The 26,981-nt window shown below is 56.1% G+C and overlaps 1 protein-coding gene across 1 annotated transcript in view; it reads left to right on the top strand.

Moving 5' to 3' along the window:
• The window catches only part of LOC144737707 (uncharacterized), a 41,690-nt gene extending 18,317 nt beyond the window's left edge, over positions 1-23,373 (top strand). Inside the window, exons 3-5 of the mRNA XM_078620561.1 lie at positions 11,089-11,289; positions 20,027-20,085; positions 22,480-23,373. Of these exons, the coding sequence (XP_078476687.1) occupies positions 11,089-11,289; positions 20,027-20,085; positions 22,480-22,614 (395 nt within the window). The 3' untranslated portion in view covers positions 22,615-23,373. The remainder of the gene's footprint in view (positions 1-11,088; positions 11,290-20,026; positions 20,086-22,479) is intronic.
• Positions 23,374-26,981: the final 3,608 nt, after the last annotated feature.

Genomic DNA, 26,981 nt, shown 5'->3' with positions numbered 1-26,981 from the left:
GAGTGAGTGAGTGTGTGTAGATGAGAGTGTGAGTGAGTGTGAGTGTGTGTAGATTAGAGTGTGAGTGAGTGTGAGTGGATAGGTGAGTGAGTGTGTGTAGATGAGTGAGTGAGTGTGTGTAGATGAGAGTGTGAGTGAGTGTGTGTGTGTGTATATGTGAGTGAGTGTGTGTACATGAGAGTGTGAGTGAGTGTGTGTGTAGATGAGAGTGTGAGTGAGTGTGAGTGGATGAGTGAGTGAATGTGTGTAGATGAGAGTGTGAGTGTGTGCAGATGAGAGTGTGAGTGAGTGGATGAGTGATTGAGTGTGTGTAAATGAGAGTGTGAGTGGATGAGAGAGTGAGTGTGTGTGGATGAGACCGAGTGTGTGTGCATGAGAGCGAGTGAGTGCATGAGAGTGAGAGAGTGGATGAGTAAGTGAGTGTGCGTGGGTGAACGTGAGTGAGTGTGACTGGCTGAGTGAGTGAGTGTGAGTGAGTGTGTGAGTGAGTGTGTGTATATGAGAGTGTGAGTGAGTGTGACTGGATGAGTGAGTGAGTGTGTGTAGATGTGAGTGGATGAGAATAATTGGATGATAGTGGATGAGAGTGAGTGTGAAAGAATGAGAGTTAGCAATTGGATGAAAGTTAGTGAGTGGATGAGATTGAGTGGATAAGAGTGAGTGAGGGTGAGTGAGTGTGAGTCGATGAGAGTGAGTCGATGAGATTGAGTTAGAGTGTATGATAGTGAATGTGAGTGAACGAGTGTAAGTGGATTAGAGTGAGTGTATAAGTGAACGAGATTGAGTGAGTGAGCGTGGATGAATGCGAGTGGATGAGAGTGTGAGAGAATCAGTCACTGGATGTGTGAGTTACTGTAGCGAGGGCTAAACTCTGTGGTGAGAGGAGGGGGTCATTGTGGTGAGTGGAGGGGTCAATCTGTGGTGAGTGGAGGGGGTCACTCCGTGGTGAGTGGAGGGGTCCACTCTGTGGTGAGTGGAGGGGTTCACTCCGTGGAGAGTGGAGGGGGTCACTTTGTGGTGAGTGGAGGGGGTCACTCTGTGGTGAGTGGAGGGGTTCACTCTGTGGTGAGTGGAGGGGGTCACTCTGTGGTGAGTGGAGGGGGTCACTCCGTGGTGAGTGGAGGGGGTCACTCTGTGGTGAGTGGAGGGGTCCACTCTGTGGTGAGTAGAGGGGTTCACTCCGTGGAGAGTGGAGGGGGTCTCTTTGTGGTGAGTGGAGGGGGTCACTCTGTGGTGAGTGGAGGGGTTCACTCTGTGGTGAGTGGAGGGGGTCACTCCGTGGTGAGTGGAGGGGACACTCTGTGGTGAGTGGAGGGGTTCACTCTGTGGTGAGTGGAGGGGGTCACTTTGTGGTGAGTGGAGCGGGTCACTCTGTGGTGAGTGGAGGGGTTCACTGTGGTGAGTGGAGGGGGTCACTCTGTGGTGAGTGGAGGGGGTCACTGTGGTGAGTGGAGGGGGTCACTCTGTGGTGAGTGGAGGGGGTCACTGTGGTGAGTGGAGCGGGTCACTCTGTGGTGAGTGGAGGGGGTCACTGTGGTGAGTGGAGGGGGTCACTCTGTGGTGAGTGGAGGTCTTCACTCTGTGGTGAGTGGAGGGGTCACTCCGTGGTGAGTGGAGGGGTTCACTGTGGTGAGTGGAGGGGTTCACTCTGTGGTGAGTGGAGGGGTTCAATCTGTGGTGAGTGGAGGGGTTCACTCTGTGGTGAGTGGAGGGGTTCACTCTGTGGTGAGTGGAGGGGTTCACACTGTGGTGAGTGGAGGGGTTCACTGTGGTGAGTGGAGGGGTTCACTGTGGTGAGTGGAGGGGTTCACTCTGTGGTGAGTGGAGGGGTCCGCTCTGTGGTGAGTGGAGGGGTTCACTCTGTGGTGAGTGGAGGGGTTCACTGTGGTGAGTGGATGGGTTCACTGTGGTGAGTGGAGGGGTCAATCTGTGGTGAGAGGAGGGGTTCACTCCGTGGAGAGTGGAGGGGGTCACTTTGTGGTGAGTGGAGGGGGTCACTCTGTGGTGAGTGGAGGGGTTCACTCTGTGGTGAGTGGAGGGGGTCACTGTGGTGAGTAGAGGGGGTCACTCTGTGGTGAGTGGAGGGGGTCACTGTGGTGAGTGGAGCGGGTCACTCTGTGGTGAGTGGAGGGGGTCACTGTGGTGAGTGGAGGGGGTCACTCTGTGGTGAGTGGAGGTCTTCACTCTGTGGTGAGTGGAGGGGTCACTCCGTGGTGAGTGGAGGGGTTCACTGTGGTGAGTGGAGGACTCCACTCTGTGGTGAGTGGAGGGGGTCATTGTGGTGAGTGGAGGGGTCAATCTGTGGTGAGTGGAGGGGGTCACTCCGTGGTGAGTGGAGGGGTCCACTCTGTGGTGAGTAGAGGGGTTCACTCCGTGGAGAGTGGAGGGGGTCTCTTTGTGGTGAGTGGAGGGGGTCACTCTGTGGTGAGTGGAGGGGTTCACTCTGTGGCGAGTGGAGGGGGTCACTCCGTGGTGAGTGGAGGGGACACTCTGTGGTGAGTGGAGGGGTTCACTCTGTGGTGAGTGGAGGGGGTCACTTTGTGGTGAGTGGAGCGGGTCACTCTGTGGTGAGTGGAGGGGTTCACTGTGGTGAGTGGAGGGGGTCACTCTGTGGTGAGTGGAGGGGGTCACTGTGGTGAGTGGAGGGGGTCACTCTGTGGTGAGTGGAGGGGGGTCACTGTGGTGAGTGGAGCGGGTCACTCTGTGGTGAGTGGAGGGGGTCACTGTGGTGAGTGGAGGGGGTCACTCTGTGGTGAGTGGAGGGGGTCACTGTGGTGAGTGGAGCGGGTCACTCTGTGGTGAGTGGAGGGGGTCACTGTGATGAGTGGAGGGGGTCACTCTGTGGTGAGTGGAGGTCTTCACTCTGTGGTGAGTGGAGGGGTCACTCCGTGGTGAGTGGAGGGGTTCACTGTGGTGAGTGGAGGGGTTCACTCTGTGGTGAGTGGAGGGGTTCACTCTGTGGTGAGTGGAGGGGTTCACACTGTGGTGAGTGGAGGGGTTCACTGTGGTGAGTGGAGGGGTTCACTCTGTGGTGAGTGAAGGGGTTCACTCTGTGGTGAGTGGAGGGGTTCACTCTGTGGTGAGTGGAGGGGTTCACACTGTGGTGAGTGGAGGGGTTCACTGTGGTGAGTGGAGGGGTTCACTCTGTGGTGAGTGGAGGGGTTCACACTGTGGTGAGTGGAGGGGTTCAATCTGTGGTGAGTGGAGGGGTTCACACTGTGGTGAGTGGAGGGGTTCACTGTGGTGAGTGGAGGGGTTCACTCTGTGGTGAGTGGAGGGGTCCGCTCTGTGGTGAGTGGAGGGGTTCACTGTGGTGAGTGGATGGGTTCACTGTGGTGAGTGGAGGGGTCAATCTGTGGTGAGTGGAGGGGGTCACTCCGTGGTGAGTGGAGGGGTCCACTCTGTGGTGAGTGGAGGGGTTCACTCCGTGGAGAGTGGAGGGGGTCACTTTGTGGTGAGTGGAGGGGGTCACTCTGTGGTGAGTGGAGGGGTTCACTCTGTGGTGAGTGGAGGGGGTCACTCCGTGGTGAGTGGAGGGGGTCACTCTGTGGTGAGTGGAGGGGTTCACTCTGTGGTGAGTGGAGGGGGTCACTTTGTGGTGAGTGGAGCGGGTCACTTTGTGGTGAGTGGAGGGGTTCACTGTGGTGAGTGGAGGGGGTCACTCTGTGGTGAGTGGAGGGGGTCACTGTGGTGAATGGAGGGGGTCACTCTGTGGTGAGTGGATGGGGTCACTCTGTGGTGAGTGGAGGGGGTCACTCTGTGGTGAGTGGAGGGGGTCACTGTGGTGAGTGGAGGGGGTCACTGTGGTGAGTGGAGGGGTCACTCCGTGGTGAGTGGAGGGGTTCACTGTGGTGAGTGGAGGACTCCACTCTGTGGTGAGTGGAGGGGTTCACTCTGTGGTGAGTGGAGGGGTTCACTGTGGTGAGTGGAGGGGTTCACTCTGTGGTGAGTGGAGGGGTTCACTGTGGTGAGTGGAGGGGTTCACTCTGTGGTGATTGGAGGGGTGCACTCTGTGGTGAGTGGAGGGGTTCACTCTGTGGTGAGTGGAGGGGGTCACTCCGTGGTGAGTGGAGGGGGTCACTCTGTGGTGAGTGGAGGGGTTCACTCTGTGGTGAGTGGAGGGGGTCACTTTGTGGTGAGTGGAGCGGGTCACTTTGTGGTGAGTGGAGGGGTTCACTGTGGTGAGTGGAGGGGGTCACTCTGTGGTGAGTGGAGGGGGTCACTGTGGTGAATGGAGGGGGTCACTCTGTGGTGAGTGGATGGGGTCACTCTGTGGTGAGTGGAGGGGGTCACTCTGTGGTGAGTGGAGGGGGTCACTGTGGTGAGTGGAGGGGGTCACTGTGGTGAGTGGAGGGGGTCACTCTGTGGTGAGTGGAGGGGTCACTCCGTGGTGAGTGGAGGGGTTCACTGTGGTGAGTGGAGGACTCCACTCTGTGGTGAGTGGAGGGGTTCACTCTGTGGTGAGTGGAGGGGTTCACTGTGGTGAGTGGAGGGGTTCACTCTGTGGTGAGTGGAGGGGTTCACTGTGGTGAGTGGAGGGGTTCACTCTGTGGTGATTGGAGGGGTGCACTCTGTGGTGAGTGGAGGGGTTCACTGTGGTGAGTGGAGGGGTTCACTCTGTGGTGAGTGGAGGGGTTCACACTGTGGTGAGTGGAGGGGTTCAATCTGTGGTGAGTGGAGGGGTTCACACTGTGGTGAGTGGAGGGGTTCACTGTGGTGAGTGGAGGGGTTCACTCTGTGGTGAGTGGAGGGATCAGCTCTGTGGTGAGTGGAGGGGTTCACTCTGTGGTGAGTGGATGGGTTCACTGTGGTGAGTGGAGGGGTCAATCTGTGGTGAGTGGAGGGGGTCACTCCGTGGTGAGTGGAGGGGTCCACTCTGTGGTGAGTGGAGGGGTTCACTCCGTGGAGAGTGGAGGGGGTCACTTTGTGGTGAGTGGAGGGGGTCACTCTGTGGTGAGTGGAGGGGTTCACTTTGTGGTGAGTGGAGGGGGTCACTCCGTGGTGAGTGGAGGGGGTCACTCTGTGGTGAGTGGAGGGGTTCACTCTGTGGTGAGTGGAGGGGGTCACTTTGTGGTGAGTGGAGCGGGTCACTCTGTGGTGAGTGGAGGGGTTCACTGTGGTGAGTGGAGGGGGTCACTCTGTGGTGAGTGGAGGGGGTCACTGTGGTGAGTGGAGGGGGTCACTCTGTGGTGAGTGGAGGGGGTCACTCTGTGGTGAGTGGAGGGGGTCACTCTGTGGTGAGTGGAGGGGGTCACTGTGGTGAGTGGAGGGGGTCACTGTGGTGAGTGGAGGGGGTCACTCTGTGGTGAGTGGAGGGGTCACTCCGTGGTGAGTGGAGGGGTTCACTGTGGTGAGTGGAGGACTCCACTCTGTGGTGAGTGGAGGGGGTCACTCTGTGGTGAGTGGAGGGGTTCACACTGTGGTGAGTGGAGGGGTTCACTCTGTGGTGAGTGGAGGGGTCACTCTGTGGTGAGTGGAGGGGTTCACTGTGGTGAGTGGAGGGGTTCACTCTGTGGTGAGTGGAGGGGTTCACTCTGTGGTGAGTGGAGGGGTTCACTCCGTGGTGAGTGGAGGGCTTCACTCTGTGGTGAGTGGAGGGGTTCACTCCGTGGTGAGTGAAGGGGTTCACTCCGTGGTGAGTGGAGGGGTTCACTCCGTGGTGAGTGGAGGGGGTCAATCTGTGATGAATGGAGGGTTCCACTCCGTGGTGAGTGGAGTGGGTCACTCTGTGGTGAGTGGAGGGGTTCACTCTGTGGTGAGTGGAGGGGTTCACTCTGTGGTGAGTGGAGGGGTTTACTCTGTGGTGAGTGGAGGATTTCACTCTGTGGTGAGTGGAGGGGTTTACACTGTGGTGAGTGGAGTGGGTCACTCTGTGGTGAGTGGAGGGGGTCACTCTGTGGTGAGTGGAGGGGGTCACTCTGTGGTGAGTGGAGGGGTTCACTCCGTGGTGAGTGGAAGGGTCCACTCCGTGGTGAGTGAAGGGGTTCACTCTGTGGAGAGTGAAGGGGTTCACTCTGTGGTGAGTGAAGGGGTTCACTCTGTGGTGAGTTAAGGGGTTCACTCTGTGGTGAGTGAAGGGGTTCACTCTGTGGTGAGTGAAGGGGTTCACTCTGTGATGAGTGAAGGGGTTCACTCCGTGGTGAGTGGAGGGGTTCACTCCGTGGTGAGTGAAGGGGTTCACTCTGTGGTGAGTGAAGGGGTTCACTCTGTGGTGAGTTAAGGGGTTCACTCTGTGGTGAGTGAAGGGGTTCACTCTGTGGTGAGTGAAGGGGTTCACTCTGTGGTGAGTGAAGGGGTTCACTCTGTGATGAGTGAAGGGGTTCACTCCGTGGTGAGTGGAGGGGTTCACTCCGTGGTGAGTGGAGGGGTTAACTCCGTGGTGAGTGGAGGTCTTCACTCTGTGGTGAGTGGAGGGGTTCACTCTGTCGTGAGTGGAGGGGTCCACTCTGTGGTGAGTGGAGGTCTTCACTCTGTGGTGAGTGGAGGGGTCCACTCTGTGATGAGTGGAGGGGTCCACTCATTGGTGAGTAGAGGTCTTCACTCTGTGGTGAGTGGAGGGGGTCACTCTGTGGTGAGTGGAGGGGGTCACTGTGGTGAATGGAGGGGGTCACTCTGTGGTGAGTGGATGGGGTCACTCTGTGGTGAGTGGAGGGGGGTCACTCTGTGGTGAGTGGAGGGGGTCACTGTGGTGAGTGGAGGGGGTCACTGTGGTGAGTGGAGGGGGTCACTCTGTGGTGAGTGGAGGGGTCACTCCGTGGTGAGTGGAGGGGTTCACTGTGGTGAGTGGAGGACTCCACTCTGTGGTGAGTGGAGGGGTTCACTCTGTGGTGAGTGGAGGGGTTCACTGTGGTGAGTGGAGGGGTTCACTCTGTGGTGAGTGGAGGGGTTCACTGTGGTGAGTGGAGGGGTTCACTCTGTGGTGATTGGAGGGGTGCACTCTGTGGTGAGTGGAGGGGTTCACTCTGTGGTGAGTGGAGGGGGTCACTCCGTGGTGAGTGGAGGGGGTCACTCTGTGGTGAGTGGAGGGGTTCACTCTGTGGTGAGTGGAGGGGGTCACTTTGTGGTGAGTGGAGCGGGTCACTTTGTGGTGAGTGGAGGGGTTCACTGTGGTGAGTGGAGGGGGTCACTCTGTGGTGAGTGGAGGGGGTCACTGTGGTGAATGGAGGGGGTCACTCTGTGGTGAGTGGATGGGGTCACTCTGTGGTGAGTGGAGGGGGTCACTCTGTGGTGAGTGGAGGGGGTCACTGTGGTGAGTGGAGGGGGTCACTGTGGTGAGTGGAGGGGGTCACTCTGTGGTGAGTGGAGGGGTTCACTCTGTGGTGAGTGGAGGGGTTCACTGTGGTGAGTGGAGGGGTTCACTCTGTGGTGAGTGGAGGGGTTCACTGTGGTGAGTGGAGGGGTTCACTCTGTGGTGATTGGAGGGGTGCACTCTGTGGTGAGTGGAGGGGTTCACTGTGGTGAGTGGAGGGGTTCACTCTGTGGTGAGTGGAGGGGTTCACACTGTGGTGAGTGGAGGGGTTCAATCTGTGGTGAGTGGAGGGGTTCACACTGTGGTGAGTGGAGGGGTTCACTGTGGTGAGTGGAGGGGTTCACTCTGTGGTGAGTGGAGGGATCAGCTCTGTGGTGAGTGGAGGGGTTCACTCTGTGGTGAGTGGATGGGTTCACTGTGGTGAGTGGAGGGGTCAATCTGTGGTGAGTGGAGGGGGTCACTCCGTGGTGAGTGGAGGGGTCCACTCTGTGGTGAGTGGAGGGGTTCACTCCGTGGAGAGTGGAGGGGGTCACTTTGTGGTGAGTGGAGGGGGTCACTCTGTGGTGAGTGGAGGGGTTCACTTTGTGGTGAGTGGAGGGGGTCACTCCGTGGTGAGTGGAGGGGGTCACTCTGTGGTGAGTGGAGGGGTTCACTCTGTGGTGAGTGGAGGGGGTCACTTTGTGGTGAGTGGAGCGGGTCACTCTGTGGTGAGTGGAGGGGTTCACTGTGGTGAGTGGAGGGGGTCACTCTGTGGTGAGTGGAGGGGGTCACTGTGGTGAGTGGAGGGGGTCACTCTGTGGTGAGTGGAGGGGGTCACTCTGTGGTGAGTGGAGGGGGTCACTCTGTGGTGAGTGGAGGGGGTCACTGTGGTGAGTGGAGGGGGTCACTGTGGTGAGTGGAGGGGGTCACTCTGTGGTGAGTGGAGGGGTCACTCCGTGGTGAGTGGAGGGGTTCACTGTGGTGAGTGGAGGACTCCACTCTGTGGTGAGTGGAGGGGGTCACTCTGTGGTGAGTGGAGGGGTTCACACTGTGGTGAGTGGAGGGGTTCACTCTGTGGTGAGTGGAGGGGTCACTCTGTGGTGAGTGGAGGGGTTCACTGTGGTGAGTGGAGGGGTTCACTCTGTGGTGAGTGGAGGGGTTCACTCTGTGGTGAGTGGAGGGGTTCACTCCGTGGTGAGTGGAGGGCTTCACTCTGTGGTGAGTGGAGGGGTTCACTCCGTGGTGAGTGAAGGGGTTCACTCCGTGGTGAGTGGAGGGGTTCACTCCGTGGTGAGTGGAGGGGGTCAATCTGTGATGAATGGAGGGTTCCACTCCGTGGTGAGTGGAGTGGGTCACTCTGTGGTGAGTGGAGGGGTTCACTCTGTGGTGAGTGGAGGGGTTCACTCTGTGGTGAGTGGAGGGGTTTACTCTGTGGTGAGTGGAGGATTTCACTCTGTGGTGAGTGGAGGGGTTTACACTGTGGTGAGTGGAGTGGGTCACTCTGTGGTGAGTGGAGGGGGTCACTCTGTGGTGAGTGGAGGGGGTCACTCTGTGGTGAGTGGAGGGGTTCACTCCGTGGTGAGTGGAAGGGTCCACTCCGTGGTGAGTGAAGGGGTTCACTCTGTGGAGAGTGAAGGGGTTCACTCTGTGGTGAGTGAAGGGGTTCACTCTGTGGTGAGTTAAGGGGTTCACTCTGTGGTGAGTGAAGGGGTTCACTCTGTGGTGAGTGAAGGGGTTCACTCTGTGATGAGTGAAGGGGTTCACTCCGTGGTGAGTGGAGGGGTTCACTCCGTGGTGAGTGAAGGGGTTCACTCTGTGGTGAGTGAAGGGGTTCACTCTGTGGTGAGTGAAGGGGTTCACTCTGTGGTGAGTTAAGGGGTTCACTCTGTGGTGAGTGAAGGGGTTCACTCTGTGGTGAGTGAAGGGGTTCACTCTGTGGTGAGTGAAGGGGTTCACTCTGTGATGAGTGAAGGGGTTCACTCCGTGGTGAGTGGAGGGGTTCACTCCGTGGTGAGTGGAGGGGTTAACTCCGTGGTGAGTGGAGGTCTTCACTCTGTGGTGAGTGGAGGGGTTCACTCTGTCGTGAGTGGAGGGGTCCACTCTGTGGTGAGTGGAGGTCTTCACTCTGTGGTGAGTGGAGGGGTCCACTCTGTGATGAGTGGAGGGGTCCACTCATTGGTGAGTAGAGGTCTTCACTCTGTGGTGAGTGGAGGGGTTCACTCTGTGGTGAGGGGAGGGGTTCACTCTGTGGTGAGTGGAGGGGTTCACTCTGTGGTGAGGGGAGGGGTTCACTCTGTGGTGAGTGGAGGGGTTCGCTCCGTGGTGAGTGGAGGGGTTCGCTCTGTGGTGAGTGGAGGGGTTCACTCTGTGGTGAGTGGAGGTCTTCACTCTGTGGTGAGTGGAGGGGTTCACTGTGGTGAGTGGAGGACTTCACTCTGTGGTGAGTGGAGGTCTTCACTCTGTGGTGAGTGGAGGTGTTCACTCTGTGGTGAGTGGAGGGGTTCGCTCCGTGGTGAGTGGAGGGGTTCACTTTGTGGTGAGTGGAGGGGGTCACTCTGTGATGAGTGGAGGGCGTCATTCTGTGGTTAGTGGAAGGGTTCACCCTGTGGTGAGTGGAGGGGTTCACCCTGTGGTGAGTGGAGGGGTTCACTGTGTGGTGAGTGGAGGTCTTCACTATGTGGTGAGTGGTGGGGTTCACTCCATGGTGAGTGGAAGGGTCTACTCCGTGGTGAGTGGTGGGGTCACTCTGTGGTGAGTGGAAGTCTTCACTCTGTGGTGAGTGGAGGGGTTCACTCTGTGGTGAGTGGAGGGGTCCACTCTGTGGTGAGTGGAGGGGTTCTCTCTGTGGTGAGTGGAGGTCTTCACTCGGTGGTGAGTGGAGGGGGTCAATATGTGGTGAGTGGAGGGGTCCACTCTGTGGTGAGTGGAGGGGTTTACTCTGTGGTGAGTGGAGGATTTCACTCTGTGGTGAGTGGAGGGGTTTACTCTGTGGTGAGTGGAGGATTTCACTCTGTGGTGAGTGGAGGGGTTTACTCTGTGGTGAGTGGAGGTCTTCACTCTGTGGTGAGTGGAGGGGTCCACTCTGTGGTGTGGTGAGGGGGTCCACTCTGTGGTGTGGTGAGGGGGTCACTCTGTGGTGAGTGGAGGGGTCCACTCTGTGGTGAGTGGAGGGGGTCACTCTGTGGTGAGTGGAGGGGTTCACTCCGTGGTGAGTGGAGGGGTTCACTCTGTTGTGAGTGGAGGGGTTCACTCTGTTGTGAGTGGAGGGGTTCGCTCTGTGGTGAGTGGAGGGGTTCGCTCTGTGGTGAGTGGAGGGGGTCAATCTGTGGTGAGTGGAGGGGTCCACTCTGTGGTGAGTGGAGGACTTCACTCTGTGGTGAGTGGAGGACTTCACTCTGTGGTGAGTGGAGGGGTCCGCTCTGTGGTGAGTGGAGGGGTTCACTCTGTGGTGAGTGGAGGACTTCACTCTGTGGTGAGTGGAGGGGTCCACTCCGTGATGAGTGGAGGGGTTCGCTGTGGTGAGTGGAGGGGTTCGCTCTGTGGTGAGTGGAGGGGTTCACTGTTGTGAGTGGAGGGGTCCACTCTGTGGTGAGTGGAGGGGTTCACTCTGTGGTGAGTGGAGGGGGTCAATCTGTGGTGAGTGGATGTGTTCACTGTGGTGAGTGGAGGGGTTCACTGTGGTGAGTGGAGGGGGTCAATCTGTGGTGAGTGGAGGTGTTCACTGTGGTGAGTGGAGGGGTTCACTGTGGTGAGTGGAGGGGGTCACTCTGTGGTGAGTGGAGGGGTTCACTGTGGTGAGTGGAGGGGTTAATCCGTGGTGAGTGGAGGGCTTCATTGTCTCTGTGCTGTGACTCTCATAGGCACCACTGCCAGTCCTGTCAGCCTTGCCACTGCTGGCACCATGCAGAGTCCCCTAGTCCCAGAGACCGCCGCGGCCGCGTTCCCCACGGCCACGGTCGCTGCCATCTCGGCCCTCGGTGGCCTCCTGCTGGTCGCTGCCTGCGCGGCTGTCCTCGTGTTCCTGTGGAGACGACGGGCCCGAGGTGTCCAATCAGCTGCCTGTGAGTTCATTGCATGGATTGGGATGCTCCGTTTTATAAACACATTCACACACACACACGGATATTCACACACACACACGGATAGTCACACACACACGGACTAACACAGATTCACACACACACGGATATTCACACACACGGATATTCACACACACACGGACCAGCACAGATTCACACACACACGGACCCACACAGATTCACACACACACGGACCCACACACATCCATACACAAGGCAAAGATCCCCTTATAGCCTTCACAGACTGTGGGGGCAAGTGCCGTCAGCGAGCACCTCTGAAGGCCAGCACATGAAGGGGTGGGTGGCCAGCACCACGCCGCCTTTGTCAACCCAGTGGCGATGTCTACACATCACGCGAGGTAGTTAATTTTAGGCTGAGTCGATCTAGGCGAGGAGGCCCAGGATCGATTCAGATGATTGTCCACTGGGCGTTGGCCGTGAACGGGAATCAAACCCGGGTCGCCAGGTTCGTAGCGCAGCGCGCTAACCTCTACACTACCGTTCCACACACGCGCACACACACACAACAAAGACGCACACATCCACACACACACAGCTCTACATGGACTCACATTCCCCCCCCCCCTCCAAGTGCTCAGAGTGAGTATCAGCTATGAAGGGCGGCATTGTGTCACACGAGGGGGTGGGTGGGTGGGTGGTCAGCACCGCTGTCTCCACAGTGCTGATGTTTACACTCTACATCAAGTACTCATTTGAGGCGGAGTCGACTGAAGGGAAAGCTCAAAACTAGTTCAGATATTGGCTCCTGATGGTAGCCGTGAGCGGGAATGGAACTCGTAGCGTAATTCGCTAACCGCTGCGCCACCGCTCTCCAAACGAGACTAGCGGCCCTTCCCCATCCCCCCACGCAGGCCCCCGAACCCCGCCCCTCGGCATGGGAATGTGGAATTTCACGCAGTGGAGCGCGAGATGGCGATGGGCAAAGAGGAGGCAGTGGGGGGGAGACTGAGAGAGAGAGAGAGTGACAGAGGGAGAGAGACTGAAAAAAATGAGAGAGTTGGGATGATAGCCGTAATTTTAGCTGCATTATTGGCTTTGTGTGGTTTAAATGGAGCTTAGAACTACAATTTGCATAAATTGTGGTTTAAATGCATGTGCGCGCAAGGTAGTGGAGTCTAAAATGAAAGTTACAATTTTATATTCATATGGCTTGGTAATGAATGCATACTTTTATGTGAAATATGATGTCACTTTGTCATTGGAAATAAAATGTCTCGTGACAAAAAAAAGAGATAGACTGAGGGAGAGAGACTGAGGGGGAGAGGCTGAGGGGGAGAGGCTGAGGGGGAGAGGCTGAGGGAGAGAGGTGAGGGGGAGAGACTGAGGGAGAGAGACTGAGGGGGAGAGGTGAGGGGGGGAGGCTGAGGGGGAGAGGCTGAGGGGGAGAGGCCGAGGGGGAGAGGTGAGGGGGAGAGGCTGAGGGGGAGAGGCTGAGGGGGAGAGGTGAGGGGGAGAGGCCGAGGGGGAGAGGCCGAGGGGGAGAGGCCGAGGGGGAGAGGCTGAGGGGGAGAGACTGAGGGAGAGATACTGAGGGGGAGATGCTGAGGGAGAGATGCTGAGGGGAAGAGGCTGAGGGGGAGAGGTGAGGGGGAGAGGCTGAGGGGAAGAGGCTGAGGGGGAGAGGTGAGGGGGAGAGGCTGAGGGGGAGAGGCTGAGGGGGAGAGGCTGAGGGAGAGAGGCTGAGGGGGAGAGGCTGAGGGGGAGAGGCCGAGGGGGAGAGGCCGAGGGAGAGAGACCGAGGGAGAGAGACCGAGGGGAAGATGCTGAGGGGGAGAGGCTGAGGGAGAGAGGTGAGGGGGAGAGGCTGAGGGGGAGAGGCTGAGGGAGAGAGGTGAGGGAGAGAGGTGAGGGGGAGAGGCTGAGGGAGAGAGGTGAGGGGGAGAGACTGAGGGAGAGAGACTGAGGGGGAGAGGTGAGGGGGAGAGGCTGAGGGGGAGAGGCCGAGGGGGAGAGGTGAGGGGGAGAGGCTGAGGGGGAGAGGTTGAGGGGGAGAGGCTGAGGGGGAGAGGTGAGGGGGAGAGGCCGAGGGGGAGAGGTGAGGGGGAGAGGCTGAGGGGGAGAGGCTGAGGGGGAGAGGCTGAGGGGGAGAGACTGAGGGAGAGATGCTGAGGGAGAGAGGCTGAGGGGGAGAGGCTGAGGGGGAGAGGTGAGGGGGAGAGGCTGAGGGGGAGAGGCTGAGGGGGAGAGGCTGAGGGGGAGAGGTGAGGGGGAGAGGTGAGGGGGAGAGGCTGAGGGGGAGAGGCTGAGGGAGAGAGGCCGAGGGGGAGAGGCCGAGGGGGAGAGGCCGAGGGGGAGAGGCCGAGGGAGAGAGACTGAGGGATGCTGTGGCATCGACTCTTCTCCCTGCACCCCCCATGAGCCTCATCAAAGCGCTTCAGAAGCGAGTCCTCGACTTCTTCTGGTCGGGCGGAGGACACCAGGTCGCGGCTGGGGTCCTGGCCCTGCCACTGGACGAGGGCGGTCACGGGCTGGTGTGCGTGCAGAGTCAGCTGACCACCTTCCGACTGCAGGCCGCTCAAAAGTTCCTGCACGCTGCCCCTGCACCGGCTTGGAGCGTCACGGCCTCCTTCCTCCTGAAACAGCTGGGGGGTCTGCAGTGCTCCAAACAACTATTCTACATGGACCTGCAGGGCCTCCAACTGGGACAGCTGCCACCTTTCTACAGGAGCGTCCTGCAGACGTGGAGCTCCCTCGCCGTCAGGAGGCTGAACCAGCCGCGATCGGCCAAGGATCTGGTCTTCGAACCGATCCTCAGGAACCCACAGACAAAGCTGCCATCCACCACCGCCTCCCCTGGCATGGAGAGGCGCCTCGCCAATGTGCGGTTCACCAGGATGGGAGATCTCGTGGAGCCTGGAACACGGGGCCGGTGGCTCGGACCAGCAGATATGGCCGCAAAGACAGGGCTGCAGTCGCTTCGGGTGGCTGCCCGGATCCTGGCCGAAGCGAAGGGGGCCTTCTCAGCGGCAGCGGGGAGAACACCCCCCATCAGCGTTGGGGATGACGAGGCCCTTCTCGGTCCACCTCCACCGGAGCTCTCCGTCGTGCCACTGCATCGCCAATGCCGACAAACGAAGGCAGATCACAACCTGTGCCGGCTGGAAGACCTACAGGAGGTGGCCTTCGCAAATGTAAATTGGAAGGTGCTCTACTCCTACATGGTCCGGTTTCACCAACAGGACACCCTGAGGAGCCATAAGGACCATGCCTGGAGGAAAGCCCTGCTCTGCATCTCTCCGGAGAGGCCTCGCTGGAGGCAACTCTACTCCAGCCCGACATACAACCGCATCGGCGACCTCAGCTGGAGCATCGCCCACCGCACCGTCACCACCAACGCCTCCCTGGCACGCTTCACCGACACGTCCCCGGAGTGCCGGTTCTGCGGTAAAGTGGAGATGGTGGCGCACCAATACCTGGAGTGCAAGAGCCTGGACTCGCTGTTCAAGGTCCTGAGAAACATCCTCCTAAAGTTCAGCCTCCACTTCTCCCCGACAGTCCTCATCTTTGGATACCCGAAGAGCAACGGATCCCAACATTTGCATGGGCTGGTCAACGTGCTCGCCGGCTACGCCAAGCTCGCCGTATACAGGGCAAGGAAAGTGGCCGTGGAGGGGAAACGTCCGTACACAAGGCAAAGATCCCCTTATAGCCTTCACAGACTGTGGGGGCAAGTGCCGTCAGAGAGCACCTCTGAAGGCCAGCACATGAAAGGCTGAGGGGGAGAGGCTGAGAGGGAGAGGCTGAGGGGGAGAGGCTGAGGGAGAGAGGCTGAGGGGGAGAGGCTGAGGGGGAGAGGCTGAGGGAGAGAGGCTGAGGGATGCTGTGGCACCGACTCTTATCCCTGCACCCCCCCCATGAGCCTCATCAAAGCGCTTCAGAAGCGAGTCCTCAACTTCTTCTGGTCAGGTCGCCGCTGGGGTCCTGGCCCTGCCACTGGACGAGGGCAGTCACGGGCTGGTGTGCGTGCGGAGTCAGCTGGCCACCTTCCGACTACAGGCCGCTCAAAAGTTCCTGCACGCTGTCCCTGCACCGGCCTAGAGCGTCACGGCCTCCTTCCTCCTGAAACAGCTGGGGGGTCTGCAGTGCTCCAAACAATTATTCTACGTGGACCTGCAGGACCTCCCACTGGGACAGCTGCCACCTTTCTACAGGAGCGTCCTGCAGACATGGAGCTCCCTCGCCGTCAGGAGCCTGAACCAGCTGCGATCGGCCGAGGATCTGGTCTTCGAACCGATCCTCAGGAACCCACAGACAAAGCTGCCATCCACCACCACCTCCCCCGGCATGGAGAGGCGCCTCGCCAATGCGCGGTTCACCAGGATGGGAGATCTCGTGGAGCCTAGAACACGGGGCCGGTGGCTCGGACCAGCAGATATGGCCGCAAAGACGGGGGGCTGCAGTCGCTTCGGGTGGCTGCCCGGATCCTGGCCGAAGCCAAGGGGGCCTTCTCAGCGGCAGCGGGGAGAACGCCCCCCATCAGCGTTGGGGATGACGAGGCCCCTCTCGGTCCCCCTCCACCGGAGCTCTCATTCGTGCCACTGCATCGCCAATGCCGACAAACGAAGGCAGATCACAACCTGTGCCGGCTGGAAGACCTACCGGAAGTGGCCTTCGCAAATGTAAATTGGAAGGTGCTCTACTCCTACATGGTCCGGTTTCACCAACAGGACACCCTGAGGAGCCACAAGGACCATGCCTGGAGGAAAGCCCTGCTCTGCATCTCTCCGGAGAGGCCTTGCTGGAGGCGACTCTACTACAGCCTGACATACAACTGCATCCGCGACCTCAGCTGGAGCATCGCCCACAGCACCGTCACCACCAACGCCTCCCTGGCGCGCTTCACCGACACGTCCCCGGAGTGCCGGTTCTGCGGTAAAGTGGAGACGGGGGCGCACCAATACCTGCAGTGCGAGAGCCTGGACTCGCTGTTCAAGGTCCTGAGAAACATCCTCCTAAAGTTCAGCCTCCACTTCTCCCCGACAGTCCTCATCTTTGGATACCCGAAGAGCAACGGATCCCAACATTTGCATGGGCTGGTCAACGTGCTCGCCGGCTACGCCAAGCTCGCCGTATACAGGGCAAGGAAGGTGGCCGTGGAGGGGAAACGTCCGGCCAGCAGCCTGGGCATCTTCCATGCTCTGGTCGGAGCCAGGGTGTGGCTGGAGTTCCGCCATGCGCGGCTGACCCAAGCCGTGCCGGCCTTCAAGGAGCCGTGGGCGCTGGAGGAGGCCGTGTGCTCGGTGGCAGAAGACGGAGAGCTCTGCATCCAGATATGAGCTACCCGTCGGAGGCCGTTGGACTGCGAGATGGACTGCGTGCAGATGCAGCACTTGTCGTAGTAAAAAAGAGAGAGCGAGAGAGCAAAAGGGGGTAGAGAGAGAGGGGGGCAGAGAGGGGGGGGGCATAGAGGGGGGGGGCGGTTTACATAAAGCAAAGCATTAAAAAAAACGAAATGATGAACGAGCCAATGTGCCGACGACACCGAGCATCTTCTTGTTTCCTCTGATCGTAAAACAAAAGAGAAAGGGAAGAGGTAAGAAGAGCAGAGCGTGAAATCAATTGTGAAATCTTTCATTTAAAAAGGGGGGGGGGGGGGTTACATAAAGCAAAGCATAAAAAAAAACTAAATCATGAACAAAGCAAAGTGCCGACTACACCGAGCATCTTCTTGTTTCCTCTGATCGTAAAAAAAGGGAGAGAGACTGAGAGGGGGATGCTGAGAGGGAGAGGGTGGCCGCGGGGTCGCGAGGCCGGGATGAGTGAGCGACCACATGGGGGTGGCTGGGTGGTGGTGGTGGCTGGGTGGTGGTGGTGGAGGGGGGGCCGCATTCCTCACAGCCCTTGTGAGCCGCGGGCGGCCGAGGCAACTCCACGGGAACCAGCCGCGTCCCAGCCGCGTCAGGAGCTCCCCCCCCCTCGGCACCTGCCACAAATTGTCCAATCAGAAGATCCCCGGGTTTGATATTCCAGAAGAACACCACTTTGATCTTCCGGAAGATTCCAGATTTGTCTTCCAGAAGATCCCAGGTTTGTTCTTCCAGAAGATCCCAGATTTGTCTTCCAGTAGATTTCAGATGTCTTCCAGAAGATCACAGATTTGATCTTCAACGAAGCTCGTGGTTTAACACGTAGGAGGCTTTTGCGATCAATATTATACATACTAGAGGTTTTTGTTTTCAGGTTAGATCGCGTAAATATAAACGTGTCGTTAAACCCGACACCGCCAATTAGTAAGGTTGTCACGTCAACAAAGCGTGGACATTGGTTACTAGTTCAGCACTCACCGGGTGTGTGTTGGAGAGGAAACCCACTTCAACGTTTACAAATCGAGTACCGTGACGTTTAATCGGCAATTACAACCAGCATCATCAGGCCACAGCCAGATGCTCACGAGTCCACTCTAAACCGCATCCACTGCAAACCTTGGCAGTAGATGTCGATGCACAAATGGAAACGTGAAAAATAAACCTCTCCTGTGTGGTGCGACTGTGGCCATTCAGAACAGAGCGGACACCAACTTATAACCACGCAGCCACAAGGAAGAAGAATAATGAATTGTGTGCTTATTAAACCCGGGGAGAAACGCACGGAGTCGGGGTACTATTTTTATGAGGGTCCTGCACACATTGAGTTTTTGTTTGTTGAACTTATTTCGCACCATATATATCCAACCGTGCTAATAGGAGGTGCGGGCAAAGGACAGCAAACTAAACACAAGCAGTTTTCAAGAAATTAGTTTTCAATGTAGATGATTTAAAAGTGGCTTCCTAATATCCAATTAATGATCAGTGTGGGAATAAACTCTATACCCATACAGTTGAAAACAGATGGAGATTAGTCAACACTTTGTTGCACTGCCTTCTCCCTGCGAGCCAGGATATGGCACTTCTACATTTAAACGGGCAGATACCGCTGCCGAGATGGATCCCGCACTGAATGTCAAAACCAGTCTTTCCTTGCCTACACACATCTGGAAGTTCGACAGCATCGCTTCAAGCGGGCCTGACTCTGCTGATGAGACGCTGGATGTATTTGGTTTAAAGTAGTTGTCTGCTATAAATGTCCACATGATGAGCCACTTCGTTGAGCGATCATCGTGGCCAGGTGGCTTCTGAAAAAGGAATCTTCAGAGCAGATCGGTGGGCCTTACCTGGTCCAATAAAAATATAGATCTTTAATAGTTTGTCGAAACCTGTCCACGGTTTTGCGAGTCTTGAACCAATGCTGCTGAAATAATCAAATCTCAGAAGACCGTGTGGCTGATGGGATGTATACAAGCACATATATTTATGTTTTAGGGGCAGTCCATAAATGACGTCACGCACCTGGGGGGGGGGGGGGTCAGACATTTGTGACGATGTGTGACGAGGGGGGGGGTGTTTGAGAAATGTGACATCACATCAAAATGCGCAACTTTAAATAAATATATTATTGTTATAGCAACACTAATTCAAACTTTCGTGACTGCAGTAATCCATACTCTTTGGTTCTTTCAGTAAGGTCACGCAGGTATAAAATAAAATCACGACGTTTCGGGCGCTTGTGTTGCGCCCGAAACGTCGTGACAACACTAATTGTTATAACAACACTCCTACAACATCAGAGTGCAGCGCCACATTAAATACGCACTACAATGACAACAGTTTAAAGCGATTTGAAGCATGTTTTATTTCCAAAATGGAAATATGGTTTTGCGGGAGGGGGGCAGAGCTTTGTGACGTCATATTTGAGGGGGGGGTCTGACTTTTTGTGACGCCGTGTGACGAGGGGGGGGGGGTAAAAAATCGTCCAAAATCGCGTGACGTCGTTCATGGACAGCCCCTTATGCAGAGGGACTGATGTGTGAAGGAGGCAAATGGCGTATTCGACTTCGTGTCGAGTCTCCATAATAATGGACATCGTGTTCTGCAGCGATAGCCATTTCCCATTCAATTGTCACCGAGGAAGCGCTTTTCCACAGACCAGGTGGGCGTACCCACGTTACACCCCACCACACGTAGTGTGACTTGCCAGTTGAACCATTATCACCACTGCCGAGTGGGAAGAGGCGGTGGATGTGTAGGGTGAATGGGTGAGTGGGGGCATTTCAGAAACTTGCTGCCAATGCTTCAACTTCCACGCTCTGCTGTTGCCCGTGTGACGTCACTGCGCCCTTGGGCGGACCCCACGTGAGGGAGAGGAGTGCGGCACATTCCAGGGCTCATGTGGCCTCAGCCACAACACGGGGGGGGGGGTGCGGGAGCCCTGCCACCATTTGCTGCCTAAAAAATAAAAAAATTGGTAATAGCAGACATCGCTCGGTCCATAAGCCAAGAAATTCAGCCCACCGGTCACTCGGTGCTTGCATAAAATATCTCGACACGGTGGCTAGGAGATGTTAACTACCTCACCAGGTATACAAGAGCTCGTGGGTTCGATCCCGACCCTGCCGCCTGCTGTATATATAGAGGTTGAAACGTGTGTTTAGAGTATTTCGCAATACATTTCTACGTGATAAGCCACTTCGTTGAGCTATCATTTGTGGCCAGGTCTCTTCTGAAAAAGAGCGACATACTGTAGCTCAGTGTGTATTACCTTGTAAAATAAAATAAAATGTTTAGAAAACATTTTCACTCCGGTAAACTTCTTACATTTACAATCCGCGTCCGTTGCAACATCACGTGACACATCTCCTTCGTCACTGCATTTGTTCCCTCAGGCACAGTCGAGCCACGCAGGGAGGTGAGGAACGAGGAGCAGGAGATCCCCGCGGATCAGGTGCAGTCGCAATTCCCCTCCTCCCACAGCGAGAGCCGGGTCCTGATGAGGCCCACGTTTCCACTGCCACTGGGAGCCGTGCTAAAGCCGGGTCCTGACAAGGGCACGTTTCCACTGCCACAGGGAGCCGTACTTGACCGGCCCAGTAACCAGGACTGGCCCAGGAGCAGCCCCAGTGCCACGGGTCCCCAGGCACGGAGAAGGGGCTGAGAGATGGTCACACAGTGGGATCCACTGCCGCGTGTACACCTTGGTCACATTACGCGATAGGAGAGAGGTCGTCGCTTCTCGTGCTGAGTGCAGCCGTGAACGCGAGCCCAGATGTGAACTTGGGTGACCTGGGTATGGTCAACCCATATATTGCCCAGGAGCCCAGCGTCAGACTGGCTCTTGGTGCCACGGCAGCTAGGAGGTGTTAACTCCCTCGATTGGTTATGCAGGTCGTGGGTTCAATCCCGACGCTGATGCCTGCTCCTCTATATTTGGAGTTGGCATGTTTTCCCCTGTGGTTGTGTGGATTTCCCTCTGGGTCCTCCGTTTTTTTCCTTCCACATTTAGAAACCTGCGTTTAGAGTATTTGGTTGCTATACATTTACACGTTATGATAAGGCACTTGAGTCATCATTTGTGGCCAGGAGCGACAGTAGCCCTTCGGTTAATGGCAACATCGGTTCACCGTTTTTGCGGTTAACATTTCGCCTCCCATAGGACCCATGGTTTTGACTAACGTTAACATTCCGACTAACGCTATGTTCACATTATGCACGCGGGCGTCAATTTCAGCCAATTCGAGCGCTCGCAAGTGGGATTGAGCCATGCCCTCAGCCAATCAACGATGCCCATTTATGAGCGGTTAAGATCGCGATTGGCTTTGTTAACAGTGGAAACAGGCCGTTCGTTTATTTCTCAAACCACTTCTCCTGGTGAGGGTTGTGGTGGCAGCGTGTCGACTCGGGCGGTCCAGACCTCCCTTTCCTTGGCGACAGACTCTAGCTCATCCTGGGGAATTCCCAGGCCAGTCGAGCGACATACTCCCGCCAGCGTGTCCTAGGCCGGCCCGGGGGTCTTCCCCCAGTGGGACATGCTCAGTAGAATTCCAGGGGCAGTCTACCGGGGGGCATCCTTACCAGGTGCCCGAACCACCTCAACTGGTTGCTTTCGATCTGGAGAAGCAGCTCAACTCTGAGGCTCTCGCAGATCACCGAGCTCCTCACCCAATCACGGTGAACCCGGAAACCCTGCGGAGAAACCTAATTTTAGCCCCTTGTACCCATTATCTCATCCTTTTGGTCATTACCCAAAGCTCATGACCACAGGTGAGGGTGGGAATATAGATCGACCTCTAGACTCAGTGATTTGTAGATTTGTACTTATTTTTCAACTTAGAAGTTAATTCAATGAACAGTTATATCGGTTAACAGTAGTTTTCATGGAACGGATTGACCACGTTAATCGAGGGACTAGCTCAGTGGCCTTACCTGGTAAAATAAAAAAGTTAAGGTTTTAATTTAGTTGCCCGGGCACAGCACACACAAAATAATCCCATGGTACAAGGGCATAGCTCTCACGTAAAAGGCCCTGGGAGAGTGGCCGTAGTGACATCAGCATCAATCGGTCTGCTGGGGCCCAACATTTGGTTCGTCTCTTTGCATGGTCGCATCCTAGAGGCAATTATTAATCACGGATCCTCTTGCCCTACTCACATGTCATTACGCTCATGGTCTCGAACGTTTAACACTGTAGGAGCACTCCCATCTGCTGCAAAATGTAGCCACTACAGCTCCCTAAATCGTATGGTGGTTGTCAAGGGGGTCATTAACTCATAGCTTTGGTCACCAGGGGAGGGAGGAGAGGGCAAGGCACCCCCTGCCACTACGCTTGTTGCACTACTGCTCTAGATGCACGATGGCCATAGTCTACACCAGGGCAGGTTCACAGACGTGTCAAAGCAGGGCCGGGTGGACTCCACCCAAGGCGAGTTGCATTAGAACCAGCAGACGGGGGGGCTCAGAGCTAGGCCGAGTCGGGCACCGGAGTAGCTAGCCCAAGCCTAAGCTGACAATCAAGTTGTGTTGTTGCCCGCGCACGTCACAAGAGCCACCAGGTGCGTGCAGAAGCTTAAGAGCGCCCGACAGCCTTGGATCAGTTATGCCAAAAATGTAACCAAGCGACAGGCCACATTGTATTTATATTCCTGTTAGAAAGTTCAAACCAGGGAATCGTGCGACAAGAGAACAGAGCAGCGTGTGAACTGCTGCAGCGTGTTCAATGTCATCATTGGTGAGATAAAAGTGGACTCGCACGGAGCGCGGGCCATAGGTTTCACCATGGTGAGCAGCAGAGCTCTCCCTTCTCACTCTCCGTGGAGTCCTCACCATGGCTCTGTGCACGCAGGTGCAGCCCGAGGAGATTCTCTACTCCGAGCTGCAGCACGGAGGACCTGGGGCAGCGGCAGCAGCTTCAGCAGCCAGGCCAAGAATGCCCGCAGTGGAGGACAGCTCAGTGGTGTATGCACGCATCCGCGTGTAGCGCGGAGAGACGTGGACCTCGCACAAACCCGACTGACCTTCACAAGTAGACCAACTCCCTCCACAAGTAGACCACTGCTCTCTCCACTGACCTCCATGTGCAGACCACCGCTCCCTCCACCAACCTCCACGTGCAGACCACCACTCTCTCCACTGATCTCCACGAGAAGACCACCGCTCCCTCCACAAGATCACCACTCCCTCCACTAACCTCCACGAGACCAATGCTTCCTCCATTAACCAGTCTTCAGTAGGAATGATGTACACACCCGCCTCTCTAGTTATAATTGCTCACACGGGGTGTGCAATTGTTCAATCAACAATGCTTATGCTATTAAGGATCATTTACTGAAAGGTGCCGCTTATAATCTTTCCCGTTTAGGTTACACACGGTGCCGTTATTGACACGAAACGTGTCAAGCTGTGTTATTGTTTGTAGCTGTGCACCGTTACCAATGCCTTATGAACAGACAACTCATTCCACCCATCCTGGAATTGTCTTGTGTTCATGTGGCAGGGTTTTGTTTGTCCCAGAATCTGTTGGAACTGCTTTGACCTGCATTGTTGTGCATCCCTGTTCGTATTGACCAAGGTTGCCCAAGATATCTGCTTATGTGCCAACAGCAGTGCCCGCTGTAAACACAGACACTCGTGCGTCTTGCTTGAAACACACGAGGAATGCATCTCGGCTTGGTCTGTGGAAAAGCTGGCAACCCTATCACACAGGATTCCCATTAAAAGCTCCCAGAGCAAAAATGTATTCCATTGGTCCTGTGATGAGGCTTGGCGGCTTACAACCAGACACACGAGCGCATGCAAGTGCGTATGTCGAACTTCTTTCACACCATACAGTCATCCATCAAGTGTACATCCACGGGCTCCAGCTGTACGCTTACCAACTGTGGCGAAATGTTAACTCCCTCGCCTGATATACAGGTGGTGGGTTTGATCCCGACCCTGACGCCTGTATATTTGGAGTTTTTATGTTCTCCCCGTGGTCACGAGGATTTTTCTCCGGGTCCTACGGGTTTTCCCTCCACATTTACAAACGAGCGATTTAGAGAGTGTGCCTTTTGGCATCTGGTCCAACACCATGTGAGACGAGGCTCTAAGGAAATCTGTCTCGGGCGTGGACCAATCAACTTAAAGGACAGTGCATACATTATCAGAGTTGTTTTTTGTTTGCATTATGACTGCAGGTATTGTGGTCTATACAAACATGACTCCTTGTAAAAAGGTGTCAGTTTTGTTGCCAGATAGAAGGGTAAAAAACCAATTATCATATTTTTTACTGGCAAATGAGGTTCGTTGAGTGATCATTCGTGGCCAGGACACTTCTGAAAAAAAGCGACATAGCTCAGTGGGCCTTACCTGGTAAAATAAAAATGGTTTATAGTTTACATTTTCGGATTCCAACTTAATATCAGGAATAGACATGTTTCAGCAAAGTTGAAGCACTTCTGAAAGAATATTTTCCAATACTGCTGCTGCATGTTCTTCCTTGTGTAGTGACTAACACAGAGATGATAAGACTTGGAGGCACTTCTTTACTTAACAATGACCATCGGGGTTAACACTTTTAATATTTAGTCCGTCTATTATCGGCGACACCGCTTAGTTAGAACAGTTGGTAAGCTGTTCGACTGGCGGCACCCCGAGATGGTAACGAAGATGAGAATGGTGAAAACTACGAGAATGATGAACACGACGAGAAGAACAGTGACGATAGACTTCAGCAGTACGACGGGGATCCAACTCCTAACAACAGCCCCAAGGTCCCCCAAAGGGGCCCCTCTTATACTGTCATCGTGGCCTCCCTCAGCCCCGGCCACTCCCCCTTTCTAAAACATACTAGCGGGTTCCTGGTGGGCCCCTTCTGTGACATTTCCCCTAGATCCCCCTATCGTGTATATCCTGGCCTGCTGACGTCAGAACTGCCGTACGCCGCAGCTCCCCTATGCCACTACATCATCCCCCCCCCCCCCCCCCCATGAAAAAAAACCAGCCGCCTCGTCTGACAATAATACATGCGCTAATGCAATTTACCTAACAGGGAGGGTTAAACTTCGGGAACTTTTAACTATGAACCCGAACCGCAAGGAAGTGAACAATTTCTGACATCCGTCGGTTTGCCGCAGCCTACGGGCACCGGGAAGGACCCCAGATCAACCAGTAGTCACAGTCCGGCTCGCGTCTGTGGCTACCCGCCAGACGGCGTCGGAACTCAATTGAATGACGTGACGGACAGGGAGCGGTTCATCAGAACAAAGCCACCGGGCCCTCATCTGGAATGGGAATTTTCGTACTGGGGACCGCCGGGACACTACACAAACGGCCTCGGCCCCTCCCGGGAAGAAGATGGCAACCGGTCCCCCACACCCGGTCCGTCCCTCGGAGGTGCCATCGGTGGGTCTCCGGGCATCAGGCGCTGGGATCCTGTGAGGCTGAGGAAGCGGATGTCTGTGGGTTGAAGGAAGTCGAAGGAGAGGAGGGCGATCCGGTGCTGTTCTGGCATCCCCTGGCGATGTGACCCAGCTGGCCGCATTTGAAGCAGGCGGACGTGGACCTCCACGCTGGAAGGGGGTCCCCCTCCCCCTCTCCCGCCGCTCCCCCTCCGGTTGTTGACCCTCGACTCTCCTCTCGCGTGGGCCTTGGACGAACGACGTGCGGGCCCGCTCCGGCTCTAGTGGCGCAGGCTCCGACGCGTCCTCCGGGACCCCCCGCAAAAGCAGCTACCCCGGGCCGCCGCTGAAAGTTGATGTGCGCCTGGAAGCAGCGGGGCCACCTTTAGGGACAGGTCGTCCTCCTCTGTGACGGGGAGAGTGACGCCCAATTCCTGGACCAGCGACAGCAATCTCTCCAACGCTAAGGAATCCAGCGGTCTGCTCCATGCGCTGGTACGCCATGTGGCCCAAGGACAGCAGCGCGCTCTGCGGAAGGCGAGCGGCGTCAAGGCCTCCCCTCACCTCCACAGCACGACCCTGCGGCGCGCGTTGGATGGCGGGTCAAAAATGGCGACTGTTTGCGCGCATGCCCAGTCAGACTCGGGGGTGGCCTCGAACACCACCAGGGAGTCGTCATCTCGCGCCATGGGCAGGGCCCGCAGAGCCTCCGCGTCGGACCACCCGACCAAGGTGCAAGCAGCTTTGATGCGGCACCGAAACGCCGTCCAGTCGCCTCCCGCGGCGACAAACTCGCGGACGGGAGGCAGGTACTTTCATTGGGACAGCGCCTCCGTAGAAGCCGCCGATGGCGAGTCAAATTTGGTGGGAACAATTTCCCGTTCGGACAACAAAATTGGCGGCCGCTGATTGGTACTTAATGGGCATGACATGGGATTGGTTTAGAGGCACGGAATTTGAAGGGACTGGAGGAGAAATACCAATGGAAAGAGTGGGAAAGTGGAAGGCGATTGGCTGGAAGGAAAGTTGGTCAAGGAACCTTCGAGAAAAGGGGCTTGAGATATATATACGAGGGGGAAGTGGTAGACCTCAGGACACTTCGAGAACAGGGAATCTTTGAAGATGCGCGTGTCTCGTGCCTGAAGAAATAAAGTCCGACTGTTTAAGACTGTCTGGTTTTACTACACATGGAAGGGTAGCTTCTTATGCACATGATCCACCAACCCTCGCCGCTGTCTCTACAGCGTGGGATGTCAGGCAGCCACGTGCGTAGCCACTACCACCATCACCGCCCCGGCGGTGATCCTGTCTATGCTGAGCCAGAGCAGATATCGGAACCACACAAGGTGGAAAAACGTTTCAAATTCATTTACACAGCTAATAGGAGTGAATAACTTGATGTAACCCCACTATATCACAAGAGTCACCATGGAAGTTACTGCTGCTGGCCACACGATGAGATTAAAAAGCACTTCATGCCACCTCCCATGGTAACGACAAGTGCAATGTCTGGCCTGGAGCTCGTCGACGAATTTGGTGGGAGAGAAGAAACAGGACGAGGTATGTGATGGCGAGAGAGCCGTGAAAGAAAAGAGTGCAGTAGTCCCTCTTAACGTTTTTAATGCCGAAATAACTGTTAAACCGAATGTAGGAATTACATGTTAAAAGCATTAATCCGTTCCAAGACGATCGGAAGTTTAACTTTTTCACCCTAAAAACATAGTTTATTGTAACATTGAAACACTCAATATTTCTAAAAACATTAATGCACCTGCATAACATAAACATAGCGTTCATCACATTTGTAGCGTTCGTCGAAACCACGGGAGTCCCTATTCACACCATACGTAGTCAACCGATGCCATTTAACCGGGGGAGACTACTGCAGTTCAGTGTTGAGCCGCACTTCAAGGGTGGAAGGTGTGGTCGACCTGTGGGAGCGAATTAAAAGTGTGAGAAGAAAAGA

Source organism: Lampetra planeri, chromosome 72, assembly GCF_965212315.1.
Source record: "Lampetra planeri chromosome 72, kcLamPlan1.2.h2, whole genome shotgun sequence".
NCBI lineage: Eukaryota > Metazoa > Chordata > Hyperoartia > Petromyzontiformes > Petromyzontidae > Lampetra > Lampetra planeri.
This window is presented reverse-complemented; position numbering and strand designations above follow the sequence as displayed.